The 17969-nt window shown below is 47.6% G+C and overlaps 7 protein-coding genes across 7 annotated transcripts; 4 read left to right on the forward strand and 3 right to left on the reverse strand.

Moving 5' to 3' along the window:
* Positions 1 to 753: 753 nt before the first annotated feature.
* On the forward strand, positions 754 to 2453 carry T310_0218 (RNA helicase; the record flags this gene model as incomplete). Its single annotated transcript, XM_013476898.1, has 4 exons — positions 754 to 797; positions 860 to 932; positions 983 to 1579; positions 1632 to 2453. 4 exons carry the CDS (start codon positions 754 to 756, stop codon positions 2451 to 2453), a joined length of 1536 nt encoding a protein of 511 aa, XP_013332352.1.
* Positions 2454 to 3906: 1453 nt separating this feature from the next.
* T310_0219 (uncharacterized protein) lies at positions 3907 to 5078 on the forward strand (the record flags this gene model as incomplete). The annotated part of the gene is made up of 7 exons (XM_013476899.1): positions 3907 to 3939; positions 3991 to 4045; positions 4121 to 4141; positions 4199 to 4330; positions 4420 to 4567; positions 4663 to 4920; positions 5000 to 5078. The coding sequence occupies 7 exons, from the start codon at positions 3907 to 3909 to the stop codon at positions 5076 to 5078; spliced, it is 726 nt and encodes a 241-aa protein (XP_013332353.1).
* A 470-nt stretch (positions 5079 to 5548) lies between these two features.
* Positions 5549 to 6750, reverse strand: T310_0220 (uncharacterized protein; the record flags this gene model as incomplete). The annotated part of the gene is made up of 2 exons (XM_013476900.1): positions 5549 to 6559; positions 6625 to 6750. 2 exons carry the CDS (start codon positions 6748 to 6750, stop codon positions 5549 to 5551), a joined length of 1137 nt encoding a protein of 378 aa, XP_013332354.1.
* A 678-nt stretch (positions 6751 to 7428) lies between these two features.
* T310_0221 (DsRNA-activated protein kinase inhibitor P58) lies at positions 7429 to 9070 on the forward strand (the record flags this gene model as incomplete). The annotated part of the gene is made up of 2 exons (XM_013476901.1): positions 7429 to 8406; positions 8471 to 9070. The coding sequence occupies 2 exons, from the start codon at positions 7429 to 7431 to the stop codon at positions 9068 to 9070; spliced, it is 1578 nt and encodes a 525-aa protein (XP_013332355.1).
* A 483-nt stretch (positions 9071 to 9553) lies between these two features.
* Positions 9554 to 10423, reverse strand: T310_0222 (Protein-L-isoaspartate(D-aspartate) O-methyltransferase; the record flags this gene model as incomplete). The annotated part of the gene is made up of 3 exons (XM_013476902.1): positions 9554 to 10105; positions 10153 to 10200; positions 10322 to 10423. 3 exons carry the CDS (start codon positions 10421 to 10423, stop codon positions 9554 to 9556), a joined length of 702 nt encoding a protein of 233 aa, XP_013332356.1.
* Positions 10424 to 11150: 727 nt separating this feature from the next.
* Positions 11151 to 12840, reverse strand: T310_0223 (Cell cycle protein kinase; the record flags this gene model as incomplete). The annotated part of the gene is made up of 4 exons (XM_013476903.1): positions 11151 to 11828; positions 11944 to 12004; positions 12059 to 12497; positions 12579 to 12840. The coding sequence occupies 4 exons, from the start codon at positions 12838 to 12840 to the stop codon at positions 11151 to 11153; spliced, it is 1440 nt and encodes a 479-aa protein (XP_013332357.1).
* Positions 12841 to 13709: 869 nt separating this feature from the next.
* On the forward strand, positions 13710 to 17581 carry T310_0224 (Condensin complex subunit 1; the record flags this gene model as incomplete). Its single annotated transcript, XM_013476904.1, has 6 exons — positions 13710 to 13945; positions 14022 to 14533; positions 14584 to 14707; positions 14757 to 14898; positions 14951 to 17326; positions 17411 to 17581. 6 exons carry the CDS (start codon positions 13710 to 13712, stop codon positions 17579 to 17581), a joined length of 3561 nt encoding a protein of 1186 aa, XP_013332358.1.
* Positions 17582 to 17969: the final 388 nt, after the last annotated feature.

The following is a 17969-nucleotide window of genomic DNA, read 5'->3' on the forward strand; positions in this document are numbered from 1 at the left end:
TGTATGAGAGGTGTTTGCTGACAATATCTTCTGTTAGGCTGGCAGAACCGGAGCGCGGCCAAAGGACATTATCATTTCGACAAGCGTGATGCATATTGCCGATCAGAAACCGAAGGGAAAGCAGAGACTGAGCGTGTGACAGATGATGAATAAATGAACTAAACAGGTTGTGCTTTTCAAGATAGTTTTTAGACCTTGCAAGCTGAAGTCCTGAACTTGTCCATCAAAAGATGTCAAGACGGCAGATTCTACCTTGATTGCGCTGGGACATGTAGAGTACTACTAAGGTCGCTCAAGTAACAGCAGAATGCAGTCATAAATGATGGTACTATCATCCATATGTTAATGGTACCTCTGGAGGTAAATCTAGAATACCTAGAGTACGGCCACAATTTTTGGGTACTATAATTATTGATTCTGCCGGTGTTGACCGCCCTTGGCACCATCCCCACATTAGTACAGCAGCAAGAAATTACAACAAGCTTCCTCAAGTCTCATCCAGTACCCCTACCGTTTTTTGGTTGTCACTAGAGCTACCCACATTCTGTGCCTCTGCCCGGTCACTCAATCTCAAACCTCAGATTACAAGTCTCAGTGACTCTTTAACCCGTCTAACTAGAATATTTGATACTTCTTCTGACGTGTCTGTCGCTCAAGACGTGAATCCTAAACAATCATTGCCTCTGTCATCTGCTATTGTCTCGATCTGAAAGCTAGAAAATCTCGTCTCGCACAGTCAGCCTTATTGTCGCCATGGCAGACGCTCTTGCATCACAACTCAATAATACAAAGCTAGGGTATGTTCATGACATACAACGAGCGTGTAAGAGCAGATGAGCTTAATTTCTTATCACTACAGGGAAGCAAGTATGGACAACTCATGGAAAGAGCAACTGAAAATTCCAGCAAAGGATACTAGGGTACAAACAGAGGTATGAAACGAGCCACTCCTCGCTGTGGATTTGATGCTAAAATGTTGTAGGATGTCACTGCTACAAAGGGTCTTGAATTCGAAGACTTCTACATCAAAAGGGAGTTGATGATGGGGATATTTGAAGCCGGTTTTGAGAAGCCATCACCCATTCAAGAGGAAACGATACCTGTCGCTCTCACTGGACGTGACATCCTCGCACGAGCAAAGAATGGCACCGGAAAGACTGCAGCATTTGTTATCCCTACGTTAGAACGCATCAATCCTAAAAGCACGAAAACTCAGGCTCTTATCCTCGTCCCTACAAGAGAGCTTGCTCTTCAGACCTCACAGGTTTGCAAGACACTCGGAAAACATCTCGGTATCAATGTCATGGTCACTACAGGAGGCACTGGGTTAATGGACGATATCATACGTCTGAATGATGCAGTGCATATCATTGTTGGAACGCCTGGGAGAGTACTTGACCTGGCGAGCAAAGGTGTTGCTGATCTCTCCGAGTGTCCCACATTTGTTATGGACGAGGCGGATAAACTTCTTTCTCCTGAATTTACACCGGTGATTGAGCAGCTTCTATCGTTCCATCCAAAAGACAGGCAGGTCATGCTGTTCAGTGCTACGTTCCCTCTAATAGTCAAATCTTTCAAGGTACTATCTTCTGAATTCGCTTATATGGCCAGACGATTAACGATTGGAACAGGACAAGCACATGCGTAATCCTTACGAGATAAATCTTATGGATGAACTTACTTTGCGAGGCATCACTCAATACTACGCCTTTGTTGAAGAGAAACAGAAAGTCCACTGCCTCAATACTCTTTTTTCGAAGCTTCAGATCAATCAGTCAATCATTTTCTGCAATTCTACGAACCGTGTCGAACTATTGGCGAAGAAAATCACGGAATTGGGCTATTCTTGCTTCTATTCACACGCCCGGATGCCTCAGCAAAACCGGAACCGTGTCTTCCATGACTTCCGCAATGGTGTCTGTCGGAATCTTGTCTGCTCTGATCTTTTGACTCGTGGTATCGACATTCAAGCTGTGAATGTCGTTATCAATTTCGATTTCCCCAAGAACGCTGAAACATATCTTCATCGAATTGGCCGATCTGGTCGCTTTGGACATCTGGGGTTGGCAATCAATCTTATCAACTGGGATGACCGCTTTAATCTCTATAAGATTGAACAGGAGTTGGGTACTGAGATTCAACCAATTCCTCAGACTATCGACAAAAAGCTATATGTCTATGAATCGCCTGAGACTATTCCCCGCCCAATTGCCAGTGCTCCCCAACCGCGTCAAGCATCTGCTGTGGATAACGACAAAGGCAATGGAGAACAGCAGCCACGTCGTCACGGCAACCATGCAAATGGTGGTCATTACAATTCGAATCGAGGAAGAGGGTCCTATCGAGGAGCTCGCGGGCACGGTCAGCGTCGTGGTGGTCACAGCGATGGCCACAAGTCAATGGGTGCTCCAGCCCAGGCGGGTAGCAAGCCGCAGCCAATGCCAGCTTCTTAGTTCCATTTCTTATAATTCATCGGAGTCGCTGCCATTCGACTTTTGGCAGTCTTAACCTCGCTGCTGCTCTCTTAAAATCCCCGTCTCCCTTCAATATCCATGTGCGCTTACTCTTCTCGTGCCTGGATTCGCGCGCTCTTCAATGACCTTTCTTTGATATCTGGTTTTGGTGACTTTGGTATTTTCTAACTTGTTCCTGATCATGATGCCATGGTAGTGCTGTTCAACATGTATCATATTTTCAAAACGTCTCTTTGTCCTTTTCCCCCCCCCCCCCCCTTATTTGTCCGGATCTGAAACGGAACAGCCGGCACTGTCGACTCACATTCGAAATAGCCATCAGCTATTACGTTTCCCACCATTCGGGTGTTTTGCTTCCACTTTGCTTCAAAGGCGTGCACACTCGCTGTCTCTTGTCCTTCACGGAAAGAGGAGCTTTGGAGGATGGCGTTAAATTCCGGTTTATATGGCGGTTTCTGGCTTCGGGCGTTGTCTTCGGTGGTTCAACAGGTATTCCGCTTTTATTCTATTTCAGCCATGGATGATTCTATCACTTCTTCGCTGGGGCACATGGCTCCAATCCCTGTGTCCCACTAACTTTCTAAGATTCTTGGAAGGAGTGTGTTGCCCTCGGTTTTGTTCAGCTTGTTATTGTTCTTCGACTTCGCTGTCGGTCTTCCGGTCCCTTTTGTCTTTCCATCTATTCTCGCTCCTTTCAGCTCACAGCCGAGGTTTTTTCTTGACTATAGCCCAGCAGGATCCTGTGTTTCATGCCTGTGGATTTATTCTGGGTTAACTGTGAGCTTCATGACAAATTCTTCGTAGGGAGAAGGAGCGAACTTTTCATATCTCTTCTCCTTCCCCCGGTCTTCCTCTCTCTCACAACGTTAACGCCCATAAGATTCTTATATGACAAGTACTGTCAATTTTGTGAACATAGGCTCATCTCACGGAGCCTCCACAAAAGCCTTGGCAGTTTACGCGGTTCAATATTCGGTTGAGAAAAAGACTCAGCGCAAGACAAAAAAGACGAAAAAAAAAAGAGTAGGAGGAGTTCTAGATGAGTTCATGAGGACCTTTTTTGCATGGAACAACTTCATGTACCTAACATCTAGTGAAATGACAAGCCTTCCCTCCGAAGCTCTTTAAGCAGTTATCCCAAGGCTTCTAATCGGCTAATGATCTCTACAACCTTATATTAACTGTGGTATAGTCAAGATGAAAGAGAAAGACAAAAGGAAAGCTTAAAATTCTGAAGGGAATGCTTTCAGCATCGTAATGCATGCTAACAACGAAATGTAATAATGAACTCCTTAGGGAGGGAATTGCGCAAACTGTATTTCACGACCGCCGTACAATTTTGCAATGAGACAAATCCGTTGTTAGCACTTTCAAGTACTAAGTAAAGGACCAAGTATCTGCAACTGCTGGACGTGCTCGTGTATCGGTTCCAATGGCACCTACAGAGCAAGATCAAAGGCGCAAGGTATGTTTCGAGCTGCTGCCTCGCCTTCGCTCGCTGACGGTAGCCGTATAGCCGAGCAGCCTGCGGTCCATTATTGCCGGCTCTACTGCAGGAGCTGTGGAGATTGGTAAGTGCATGCAATCAACATCATAATCAGGCAAAGTAATTAGGTGAATAACTTGCTAACTTCTTTTTTTTCTAGCAATAACTTACCCTGCAGAATGTGCGACCGTGTTTCTGTTGTTATAATATATGTTTTACTAACTTCCTGCGCAACTAGTTGCAAAGACACGAAGCCAGCTTAATCGCAGATTACCAGATTCAAAGAAGCTCCCCTGGCCCCCGTTCGGAAGACAATGGTATGCTGGATGTACTACATTGATTGTGGGAAATGCTCTTAAGGCGGGAATACGTGAGTATAATCATTGGATCCTTGCCCCTATGAAAAGCCCCTATGAAACGTGTCGAGTGTCTGATCTTGGACTTCTAACTCCCCACAAGGATTTGTCGCATTCGACACGTTCAAATCATTGCTACAAGACGAGAATGGCAAAATATCTGGACCAAGAACAGTTATTGCTGGGTTTGGTGCCGGCTTCACCGAGTCACTTTTGGCAGTGACTCCTTTCGAGAGTATTAAGACCCAGCTGTTCGTGAACCTTGCTTTGCCTTTCTATACTTAATTCGGGATTCCATGTTGGAGCATTTTTCTGACACGCTTTCCCCCTTTTCTGGGTTCAATAGGATTGATGATCGCAAGTCTGGCAAGCCTCGAATGCGTGGCTTTCTACATGGCAGTAAAATAATCGCTCAGGAAAGAGGTATCCGAGGATTTTTTCAAGGTCTGGTGCCAACAACAGCAAGACAAGCTGCAAACTCTGCCACCAGATTCTCTAGCTACACTACATTAAAACAATTTGCCCAAGGCTATGTCGCACCAGGCGAGAAGTTGGGAACATTGAGCACATTTGCTATCGGAGGTCTTGCTGGCCTAATCACAGTGTAGGTGAACGTTTAATATTTCTCCAGTCATCATTTTCTATATGCGTTGACGCGCAACTGATTCTGGATCTTTGTACAGCTATGTAACGCAGCCACTCGATACAGTGAAGACTAGGTGGGTTCAAGCTTCTTCCTCATGTTCCTTGGTTTTTAACTGATTAAGCCAGGATGCAATCGATTGAAGCGAGGAAAAATTACAAAAATAGTTTTGCCTGCGCTGCAAGGATTTTGAAAGACGAGGGGATCACAACTTTCTGGTCTGGTGCTGTTCCACGCCTAGCGCGCCTGATCCTTAGTGGAGGAATCGTTTTCACAATGTTCGTTCTCTTCAATCTAGCAGTGGATGAAATGGTCATTGACGCATTTCATAGGTACGAGAAGACGATGGAGGCTTTGGATTTTGTTGATCCCGAGAGGAAATATATCTAGGGCTCGAAGAGAGCAAGGGGGCATGACAACACCTTTGACAGGCCAATAGGTAGTCACCGGGATTGTATGTATGTACTGTACAGTTGTGTAAGATTGTGCTAAACTGGTATCATAGAGGACTCAAAATCTTTAAAAAAAAATACATCATAATACACTCAAAAACGCACCGCATGCTCGAAGTAGCTGAACACCAACTTCTCTACTTGACTTTTGCGTTTATACCAGTGGATCCTTTTGCTGCCTCCTCAGCGACCATCATCTGCACCTCACGGTCCACGAGCCACCCTCGGACACTCTCCATGACTGTCTCAAGACCATGGCCGCCATCGAGGACGCTCGCAAGATCGTGCACTGTGATTCCACTTCTGTGATCGGTACATCGACTCTGGCTGTAGTTATAGGTGCGAACCTTATCACCACGGCCCATCTTGGCGACACCGCCCATGGCGCCCCTTCTGAGTTTCACCATTTCCTCTTCGCGTGCTTCCCTCCTTGCTTCAGCCAATCTAGCTCGCAACAGCTGCCATGCTTTCTTACGGTTTGCATGTTGAGATCTCGAATCTTGCATGGAGACAGTTATTCCAGTTGGAATGTGTGTCAACCGGATGGCGGATTCTGTTTTATTGACATGCTGCCCTCCGGCACCGCTGGCACGCATCCTTTCGGAACGGACTTCTTGGGGATCGACGTAGTAATCGCTGTTCGGGTCTTCATAATCGTTCTCATCTCCACCGGCTTCAGGGAAGCTTGGCAGTACCATCACACTAACTGCACTGGTGTGTGTGCGACCTTTTGTCTCTGTGGCAGGGACCCTCTGGACTCTGTGTACGCCCGTTTCCGTCCTGAGAATGTCGTAGCTGCCTTCATTTTCGACCTCCATAATTGCCTCAGTGAGGCGGTCATTGGATGGGCCATCTTCTACATCTTGCTTCACAATGTTTGTTCGGAGGCCTCGACGGGAGCAGAAAGCGATATACATTCTCAAAAGTTCGGATGCAAAAAGGCCGGCCTCATCTCCGCCTGCTCCAGGCCGGATTTCGAGCAGACAAGGAAGATCAGCAAAAGGATGTTTTGGAATAAGGGATTTTTTCAGATTGTCTGAGATCGTGGGAAGCCTAGCGCTGCTGGACTCGAGATCTTCGATAGCGAGAGATCGCAGTTCAGGGTCAATCTCGGGATCATTGAGCAATGATCTGAGTTCTGAGATAGACTGGCACAATTTGAAAGCCAGACTGTCAGTTCACCGGCACAGGAGCTTTCGGGACCAGAACCCACTTCGTTTGTGTTGTCCCATTCCTTCAAAGCGTTAGCAACCGGTGCGAGCTCGCCAACTCGCTTAGCAACCTTTGCATCGAAACTTTCAGCCAAAATTTTGGAGAGATTAGCATGCTCTGCTGCCATCGATCGGGCCCGGCTGAGCAATGCTGCTGAGAGACCGGAATCTTAAGGGGCAACGAGCACTGTCAGTCTGGAACTCGAAATTATGGGTCGATGACACGTTAAAGGCAATACCCGAACTGTGTGGTCGCTTTTGCAAAAGAAATAATCGTCTCCGTACGAGTTTAGTCGACTGCCGAAGACATTTTGAGCATATGAAAGCGGCTCCCAACATACTGCGAGAGCGAAAAGCGATAATGCCAGATGGAGGACTGGTCTGCTATATATTATTTCCGTGAGTTCAATTAGTAGCTAGGACTCGGGCGTTTAAAGACCCATACTCATTGCTCTCACCAGAGTACTCTGTTCAGTATTATTTATTGAAATAAACGATTTGTAGTCTGTACAAAGTATTGGATACATTTTCAGACATTTTTGACTAGGTAGAACGCGTAAAGTCACGTGGGGAAAGGAACACGCCTGCACGTACGGTAATTACGAGTAATGATACCACTATTATGTCTCTTATCGTAAAGGCCAGACTACAAGAGTACATATATGGACGACATTTGACATTCCACCAACATCTCGCCCCTGGTGACCGCAATAATGTGAACAGTCGCCTCGTCAAGGATCTACTTATCTTGCTGCGACTCTACCGTCATTTGCAATCCTTCCACGGGCTATTTGCTGCCATTCATAATGCGAGTCTCATTGACATCCCTGGCCTTCTTGTTGGCATGCCTCCACAATGGGCATTGCTTACAAGCTTCGGATATCCCTGCCGATATGCCTCTATCTTCCTTAATCTCGTCAGCAAAATCCCACCTCGCAGGAGGTTCTCCGCGAAACGCTCTTCTCTATTTTGATGCCGCTATCGCGCGGGATCCGACCAATTACCTTACTATCTTTCAACGCGGGGCTACATATCTTTCCCTTGGACGAGACGCACAGGCGGCGGATGACTTTAACCGTGTATTGGATCTCAAACCTGATTTTGAGGAAGCCCTGATTCAGCGTGCCCGTATCAAGACGAGATCTGCGGATTGGGCTGGCGCAAAGAAAGACCTCGACAAGGCCGGTAAGCGATCCTCAGCCGAATACAAGGAGCTTGAGGAAGCACAAACTGCTGCTGGACTAGCAGAGGAAGCTGAAAGAAAAGGTGATTGGGAGACCTGTGTGACTCAGGCGGGGATAGCCATCATGAAGGCGAATACTGCTTTGAGTCTGCGACAGACACGGGCACGATGCCGCTTTGAGAAGGGCGACATTCAGGAAGCCCTTAGTGACCTGGGCCATGTTCTTCACATTTCTCCCGGCTCGGTGGAACCACATCTGCAGATCTCCTCGATGCTTTTTTACGCGTTGGGGGATACTGATCGTGGTGTAGCCCAAATCCGAAAATGCCTGCATTCCGACCCGGACTCTAAGGCCTGTAGCCGTCTTTTCCGCAGGCAAAAACAGCTTGTCAAGAGACTGGAGAAGCTCTTGAACCTCATGGAGAAACGAAAATTCAGCAATGCGGCGAACCTGATGGTTGGAAATCAAGAAGAGAGTGGTCTGATAGAGGATGTCAAGCAGGATGTGAAAGAAGCCAGAGAGTCTGGTCTCATCCATCCTAAGGCTCCTGATAATCTGTACATATTCCTGATTGAGAGCGCTTGTGAGGCTTATCGAGGTGTATGTTCCTCTTTGCCCTTATCTTGATCTCGACCGAAACTAACTAACCATGACTCCGGGACAGATGAGCTTGCAAAAACCGGCGAAGACCTACTGCTCTGAGGCATTACAACGTAATCCTCAATCTCTTCATGGCCTCCTCTTCCAGGCCCAGGTCTTCCTTGATGAGGACAATTTTGAAAAGGCGATTGATACGCTCAACACTGCCAAGGAGTATCACCAGAACTCCGGTGAAATCCAGGATCTTCTGCAAAAGGCGCATGTCTTGCTAAAGAGATCGAAACAGAAGGACTACTATAAGGTTTTGGGAGTGAGCCGTGACGCAGATGAGCGGACCATCAAGCGGGCTTATCGGAAGCTCACGAAAATCTATCATCCAGACAAGGCTATTGCCCAAGGCATGACTAAGGAGGAAGCTGAGAAGAAGATGGCCGCTATAAACGAAGCCTATGAAGTCCTCTCTGACCCCGAACTGAAGGGCCGCTACGACAGTGGTGACGATCCCAACGATCCCCATTCTCAAAGGGGAGGCAATCCGTTCCAAGGCTACCCCTTTGGTCAGGGACATGGGCGGCAGCAATTTTTCTTCCAGCAAGGAGGTGGACCGCAATTCAAATTCACAGGCCAAGGATTCAACTTTCCTGGCGGATTTCCCTTTGGCTAGAATTTTTATTGGACATGTTTGTCCAGGTCTGTTTCATCTTCATACTTTGAATTGTGGGCATTTTCTAGACCATTATGCAAAAGGGTTGGCTACGGTATTGATTTAGTTACTGAGGAGTGTGGTGTTCAAAGGCGAAGGAATTGGTGAATATGTCTTGTTTTCTCCTTTCATATTCCAACGGGTGTCTCGCTTCCGACTTTCCCATTCGTGTTTGTGTAATAAAATAAGCAATGTCTCAAGGAGTCATTAGGCGAAATATTAAGAATACTCCTACATGGGATTTGTTTTTTTTTTGGAAAACGAACTTCGATGCTATTGAGTTTTAACTGAATTTCTTCATATCGTATATCGAGATATATGCGAAACCAGTCGACAGAACAGAAAACAATAACATAGAATGGATTACTTCTTAGACGGCGCATCGGTCAATGGAACGTAGCTCACAGCAAACACTTTCTCTTTGTGCACCGATCCATCCGCTTCTTATCCACGACCCAGATATGCTGTGGACCACCCAGTCCCACCTGCCCTGAGCGCCTTGTCTACATTTCCCGATTCGATTGGAATGAACATCCGACCTGGAGCACGTAGCTGCTCTACCAACGTGGGATGAAGGGTCTCTGCGGCGGCGCCTACATGAATGACGTCGTACGGACCGCCTTCCTTCCAGCCGAGTCGACCGTCCCCAGTGACGAACTTGACCTTTCCGGACTCCAAGAACTTGCGACCATCGGCAGACTTCTGCATGTTATTGCGAGCAAGGTCGACCAGTTCTTGGATATGGTCGATCCCAATGACATGACCATCAGCGTCACTTGGTGGCGACGAGGAATCCGTGATCAAATTTGCGAAGACATGAGTCAAGTAGCCTGAACCGGATCCAATATCCAGAACCCGGGAGCCTGGATGCAGAAAGTCGATCAGATACTCGCAAGCATGACCGTGCATATGTGGCGCGGAAATGGTCGCGCCATAACCGATAGGCTGGGGAGAGTCGGAATATGGATTAGACGGAGAGTAGTGAGCGCGGTCAACCTTGACATAACGTTTTACTTGTCAGCCCAAGCTCCAATAAAACAAACCCCCGAGTTATCTATTGTGGGAAATAGAAGGTTCTCCCCATCAGTAATCTAGAGAGGATCCTTTAGCTGCTGAATGCAGCAAATAGCTAGAAGGGGTATTGGTCCAAGACGGAGGGGCACAAAAAGCGGGGGGAGGGGTTTCCGGGGTAGGGGATGGTAAAATGCTCACTCCAAGCATGGCCCGTTTCACCCGCTCATTCTTGATGAGACCCGAGCTATACAGGTTCTCGATGAGCTCGGTATTGGTCGAGCCGGAACAGAACCAAGCCATTGAGATGGCCCTCTTAGCAAGTATCCGGTTCAAACCCACGATCAAAACTTCAAAAGGAGGCGAGCTGGGTGCAATGCTCGCTGCGTAAATGATGACGTATTAAAATGTCTATTTCAGCCTGAATTTGAGTATTCTAATATCCAACAGCAAGATGTAGTAGCACCATGCCAATGAGCGTCCTCACGTGTTGCAAGGGAACAAAGCTTTGAAAGGGTTGAAATAGACAGGAGTGTTTGTGACCTAGAAGATGTTAGCCCAAGAAGTTAGTTATATAAGGTATGTCTCATTCTCAGATCATATGGTCGCAGCTATGATGACACCAGATTCACATATGTCGTTCACGTGATAGTCTTGTGGCAAGCTACCTACAGAGTAATGTACATATGTACATGTACTGTACATACATACATCCCATGGATAGCGAACGTTGATTGGGCTGAAAATGGTCCTGCATGAGATAGTCGTACTTGGGAGGTAATAATCAAAGCCAGACCAGCCACAAATGTACTTTAAATTTCCCCAAGCACGCACACATCATTCATATTGCTGGCTTGATCTTTGCTCGACGGCCCTTAGCGGCTGCAGCAATGCAGCAACCGTTTGTTTGCAGGGCTCTTGTGGTGACTTCCGTGATCTACAGCCCTCAGCATCATATTCACAATATTAGTATTATAAGACATAAGAGCCGGACATGGTTCTGTGATATTGTATGTACAGTACATGAACATCAAAGCATGGCCATTTCATCCCTTCCTTCTGCTGCCTCATCATCATCGCCGGAAGACTCTCCGCCTTCATCGTTGCTTTCGGGGTGACCGCCCCATTCCACGTCGTGATCAATAGGATCTGTAAAGAACTCATGCTGCAGCGCTTCTCGGGCGCTGAGCCGCTTGGTGGGGTCCAACTCCATGAGCCCGCTAAGTAGACGAATGGCCTGTTTCTCACTCTCGGTGAGGTCCTGCACACAACTCGACCAGATCACCAGCTTCTCCCAGCCGTAACCCTTCTCTCCAATTGTAGGGATGTTTGTTTCAAAGATCTGCCCATGCATTGCTGCAGCTGCCTTCATGCGGCGAGTACCGAAAATGCTTGCCATTTCAATCATTGCATCGACGTCATCTGCAGAATTGAAGAAGGGGAAGCGTCTGCCGAGTAAGGTGAGCAGAATCACTCCGGCAGACCACATGTCTATCTTCGTTGTCTGAGAAGTGCACTTGAAAAGCACTTCTGGAGCTCGAAACCCACGGGTGCCAGCTCGGTTTGCTCGTCGTGATGGTCTTGAATCGTTCTTGGGATACCCCGTTGACTGCGTCGCTGAATGGGAAGAGTAGTAGCTTCCTAGCAGCTTTTGTCTGCGTATATGGGGGGGATAGGTACAGAGACATGGCCCACTATAATCAGATCCCTGGCGCTAATGTATCGCAAACGACTAGGTTAGATATCACCGTCCTCTGATATGTAATCCCACCAAGCAAGGACATAAAAAAAAGATATGAAGAAAAAGATATGAGAAACCTCACCTCTGCCAGCCCAAAATCAACTAAGACTCCCTCTCGACGTTCAGGATTGTAAAGAAAATTTCTAAAGCTCTAGTTCAGCATTTGTTTGCCCGATTTCATGGGAATCTCCTCTTACGTAGGCTTGATATCCCGGTGCAAGATGCCGTGTTTATGAACTGAGGCTAACGCTGTAAACAGAGAACGGAAATAATGGCGCATATCAGCAACCATGAACGTGCGGTATTGGATGCGAAAGTCGGTGTGCGGAAAGAAGGGCAAAACTGCGACCACTTGGTCCTGATGCCGGAAAGCCGTGATCAGCGGGCATACATTCTTGCATCCTCGAAGATCATGCAATAGTTCGAGTTCGTTTTGGATCCGGAGTGGGCTGCTCGTCACATAAATCTTCTTTAGTGCCACATATCGAGGTTTCTTTTTCCGGTTACTGGACAACGACTCCCCCGGATTATCGCCCAGTCTGCGCTTTTTGGACGGAGGAGCCTCCCACTGATCATTGTCAAGATCCTTGTCGAGATCCCAGTCATTCTGATAGCGATCGTAGAGGAGGTCTTCGGCTTTATAAACGGTAGAGAAGGTTCCTTTGAAAGGCCAATGTCAGTGGGAAGACGTTTTCTCAAGAGCAAGGGGACATGTACCCTCTCCAATTCGATTGACCAGGCGAAATTGCTCTGAAATTCCAGGAAATGTCTCCTCAAGCTTCCTCATATCCTCTTTGACCGACTCATCAACATCTTCCTCAGGAATCTCGTATTCATTGTCACTTTCCGCAGGATCATTCGGGGAAGCATTGCTCTCCTTGGGTACTCTGTCTTTGCCAGTTCCGTTGACTTCACTCGACAACTGACGCGAAGCGTCTTCGTGGGCTCTAAACGAATCCGCTCCCTGTACATTCAACATGATCCTGATCTTTGTGGAGAAGAACGAAGCTGGAGGACCGCCGGCGGGCAATAAAGTGGGGAAAGGATGTTTTGTCCGAGTCGAAATAAGTCCGTATTGTGAAGACTATCTGCAAGACGATGTCAGTCTTCAATACTCAGTCGACGCCACGTCCGTATCAAGGTTGAAAGATGGCAGCAGGGTTGCAAAGGGATTTATCATAACGCAGGGGTATGTTTGTGAAGACAATTGTCTGCTGTTGACGCAACGCGGACCGAATGGATCCCGAGCGATATCGCCAGAAATGGCATGGGCGGGCTGTCTTATGTTTTCGTCACAAAGTGCGCCAGAGCACTCAGAAATAAGAGGTAATGATATTATTATTTTACCTACTACCTTGCCTTCCTAGGTACCTAACCCAGGGTGCCTTGTACACTGTATCTAGGACTCCGTAGTGTGCATCTGGTGCTTCCACTTTTCACCGTTCTATTTTACTTGTTATGCGCTCGATAATACGTTCTTTGGCTGCACCGCAATTTCCCTCAACTTTGAGAAACCACCAATGCCCAAGTCCTTCGGCAAGAATATTATTATTATTAATTACGAAGGTTTGAGCACTTACGCGCTCGAGGTTGAAGGACGCGAGGATCCTTTGATCGCCTGAACAAACCACCGCGTCAGCAGGCGGAACTATCCCTTACCGGGCTAGACCGTAACCCACCAGACGAAAACGGGAAAACACAAACAGAGGCGGCACGATCAATTATCAACACCGCGGGCGGGTCCCCACTATGTAGCTTCTGCTGCTGCTCCTCCATCAACACTCACACTCGTAGCTCACCAATATTTTGTGGTGACACTGCTGGTCTTCTGGCTTAGCATCACCGACCATGGAGGACAGAATAGGCTTCGATATCAATGAATCGTTGAAACATTATCTCAGCGACCCTGCTTCAGTCCCTACCCCGGATGCTGACCCGGAACTTTTTGATTGCGAAAATGACCCCGAACTGTTATCGACAGCGCTGGTCGATAGCGTGGTAAATCCGATCGTGGATGGCATCGCTGAAAACCCGGAGGCCCTGATGAGGCCATCCTTCTTTGATTCGTTACAATTCCTGTTAAAGTGCGCCCTACCCTCTCCCAACCCCCCCCCCCCAACAACAAGGTGGACTTGAAACTGAATTGCGAAATCCCTCCAGATGTTGCGCTGTATTACCATCCAAGAGCCTCAGCAAAATCCTCGATTTGATTGTCTCCGGTCTCGCCGTCGAAGCGGATATCATCCATAGTGATCTCGAGGCTGATGAGCAGGAAGCGATTCAGCAACACAAACAGTTGCTAGAGATGTACGGCTTTCTTCTGCAATGGGCGCTCTCTGCAGTGGAAGTAAAGGCTGCGGAGAAGCCTACAAGCACCGCTCCGGTCCGTCGAGGCCCTGGGAAGGCCGGGAAGCCGAGGACAGGCGTCAAAGATGGCAACTGGGACTGGACGGCACAGATCCAGATCTCCATGGAAACTATGTGCAAGGTTTTGAAGCTCAAATTGGGAAAGATTTTCTTGACTACTTCTGATCGCGACACCTTTGTGAATCTGTTCACCCGTTCTGTATACCTCCTCTTCGAGAACGAGCAGCGCGTAAAGAACATGGCAATTCGAATGCATGCCTTCAAAGTACTGTGCATCGCAGTGAAGCACCATGGCCATGCCTTTGGTATGATCTCAGCAGCTTGGTTAATCGGACTCCGCTGACAGCATCTGCAGGGGCACAAACATCAATTGTGCAGAGCCTGACCTATTTTGAACATCTTTCAGAGCCAATGGCCGAGTTCTTGCACATTCTTGCAGAGCAATACGATCATACTCAGCTAGCAGATGAGATCCTAAGGTCCGAACCGTTCTGATCCGCAGCAGAATTGTTACTGACGCCGCCACAGGGAACTTGCAAACAAGGAGTTTAACTCCAATGACACAAGAGGCCCGAAGTCGGTCTCCACATTCATCGTGAAACTGTCAGAACTTGCTCCCCGGCTTGTCATTAAGCAGATGACACTTCTAGCCAAACAGCTTGATAGCGAGGTAATTCCCAGGTCTCTTTCAGAAGCTGAGCACACGACTAATCGGCTCTTAGTCCTACACTTTACGTTGCGCCATTATCGAAGTCTGTGGAAACCTCATCGCCGATCTCAGTAAGGAGGACGAGAGGAGCGAGAACTATAAAACTCAAATCAATGCCTTCTTTGATGTTCTCGAGGAGCGGTTTCTGGACATCAATCCCTACTGCCGCTGTCGGGCCATTCAAGTCTATATGAGACTCTGTGAGTTGGAGCAAAAGTTTCCCAAGCGCCGGCAAACTGCTGCAGAATTGGCAGCAAGGAGTCTTGAAGACAAAAGCAGTAATGTGCGAAGGAATGCCATCAAGTTGCTAGCGAAACTGGTATCCACCCATCCGTTCAGCGTCATGCACGGTGGGCAGTTGTCCTATAAAGATTGGGCTGCCAGACTTGAGGCTGTTGAGGCTGAGCTGAATGCTCTTAAACCTCCACCAGAGACACCTGGCCTAGGTGAAACTCAAGTTGACAGTGAACTGTTGGACGACGCGACACAGATGCCGGATGACTCTCCCTCAAAGGCCCCAAGAATGACTGAGGAGCAGAAAGCCGCGGCGATGCAAAAGGCAGCCGAGGAAGCCGCAACATCGGAACTGCTCGCGAGGCTTCAATTAACCAGAAAATACTATCTCGAGGCGATTCGCTTTATACAGGTTCTGCACTCGGCTTCACGAATCGTGTGCCAGTTGCTCTCATCTCGAAATAAGAGTGAGGTGATTGAAGCGATGGACTTTTTCGTCGTGATTGACGCGTACAAGGTTGAGACTGCACGGACCGGAATTCGACGAATGCTTCGACTCATCTGGACGAAGGGAAACAGTGACGAAGGCAAAGGAGTTCAGACTCATCTGATTGACTGCTACAAGGGGCTTTTTTTCGATGCACCTGATTCCTTCAGTCCAAACGACGCGGCAAACTATATTGCTCGCAATATGATCAGTCTCACATTTGGTGCTACCCCCGCGGAGTTGACGTGTCTAGAACAGCTCCTCAGCATGATGATGAAAGCAGGCCACATATCAGATGCTGTTGTTGCAAAACTCTGGCAGGTTTACAGTGTGCAGAAGAGGGAGATATCAAAGACGCAGCGTAGAGGTGCAATCATTGTCCTCGGAATGCTCGCTTTAGCCGATCCAGAGGTCGTCGTGAAGGAGACCGAGGCAATGCTGCGGATTGGCCTCGGGAGCCTGGGGCGCTCTGATTTGGTCCTCGCAAAATATACGTGTATCGCGCTCCGGAGAATGGCACCTGGACGGCAAGCAAAAAGCAAAGATAGCGGTGTGGCAAAATTGTCTAATGATCATCCCGTGTTGGTGAAACTGGCTGCGATGACAGAGATCGCTTCGGATAGTAAAGAATGGTACGGGGTTGCAGAGCAGGCAATTGGAGCCATTTACGCGCTCTCGAAACATCCGGACGTCCTCTGCTCCGACATCATCCGCCGAAAGACGAAGTTCGTCTTTCAGCCTCATCTTCGCCAACCATCCCCCACACAGACAATCCCTGAGGGCGATGAACAGCGTCCAGACACAGCGTCTACTGATGGACAATCGGCGAAGGCGAAGCCAACGTCCTGGGCCCTCTCACAGCTTCTCTTCATCGTGGGCCATATTGCCATCAAGCAGATTGTACATCTCGAACTTTGCGAACTCGACTTCAAGCGTCGAAAGGCCGAGCAAGAGAAGAACAAGCCGGCTAACGCGGCTGCGCAGAAAAAGGACGACCAAGCAGATAATGAGCTGGACTTGATCGGTGGGACCACAGAAGATGACTTCACTGAAGCCATGGCTCATATCCGTGAACGTGAACTTCTCTATGGAGAGAATTCCTTACTGACTAACTTTGGGCCTTTGGTCACTGAGATATGTGCGAATAGCAATGCCTATCCAGATCGCAATCTACAGGCAGCGGCCACTTTGTGCATGGCTAAACTCATGTGTGTGTCTGCGGAGTACTGTGAAAAGAACCTGCCACTGCTCATTACCATCATGGAGCGATCGGAGGACCCTATTGTACGCAGTAATGCTGTTATCGCTTTAGGGGACATGGCAGTCTGCTTCAACCATCTTATCGATGAAAATACGGACTTCCTTTATCGTCGACTCAATGACGAAGATGCTTCTGTCAAGCGCACCTGTCTGATGACACTCACCTTCTTGATCCTGGCTGGACAGGTAAAAGTCAAGGGCCAGCTTGGCGAAATGGCCAAATGCTTGGAGGATGGTGACAAGAAGATCGCAGATTTGGCGCGCATGTTTTTCACTGAATTGGCCACCAAAGACAATGCGGTCTACAACCACTTTGTTGACATATTCAGTCTCTTGAGTTCTGAGAAGAATATGGATGAAGGCGCTTTGAGACGAATCATTAAGTTCCTTGCTGGCTTTATTGAGAAGGTAAGATTTACTTTTGCTGATCATTTCCACATGTTCCTCGGTGATAAAAGTCGACATGGTAGCTGATATGCTTGCCCTCTGCAGGAAAAACATGCGAAGCAGCTTGCAGAAAAGTTGGCAGCGAGGCTTGCACGTTGTGAAACAGAAAGACAGTGGAACGATGTAGCTTATGCCTTGTCTTTGCTGCCGCATAAGAATGAAGAAATCACAAAGACATTGAATGCAGGTTTCAGAGTGGTCACTGCAAGCGCGTGATGAACCTGCTGGATTCGGGACAAATGTTTATAATGGTTATATGACTACCTTTATCCTGATCGCTGGAAATGGAATGAAAGGGCTTGGATGGTATTTACTTTTAGGGTTTGGTTTTATGGATAATTTCTGTTAAGTGCTTGTGCTTATTTTTTTTTGGCGTGTTAATATAATTGTTTTATTCACCTCTTGATACCTCCTTTGAATTTGTATACTCCGTAATTTTGTATAATCTTAAGACACATTTTGAAAGATTCTATTTACCTCATGCAGGCAGAAATACTCAAAGGGTAAGAAATGTGGTGGCAAGAGGCACATGGGTTCGAGGACTAGGACTAATTGAAAATGACAAGCGCCATAGAGAAATAGCAACAGTTTCTATCCGTAAAAC

The sequence above is a fragment of the Rasamsonia emersonii genome (assembly GCF_000968595.1).
Source record: "Rasamsonia emersonii CBS 393.64 chromosome Unknown ctg1118621759670, whole genome shotgun sequence".
In the NCBI taxonomy this organism is placed as follows: Eukaryota; Fungi; Ascomycota; class Eurotiomycetes; order Eurotiales; family Trichocomaceae; genus Rasamsonia; species Rasamsonia emersonii.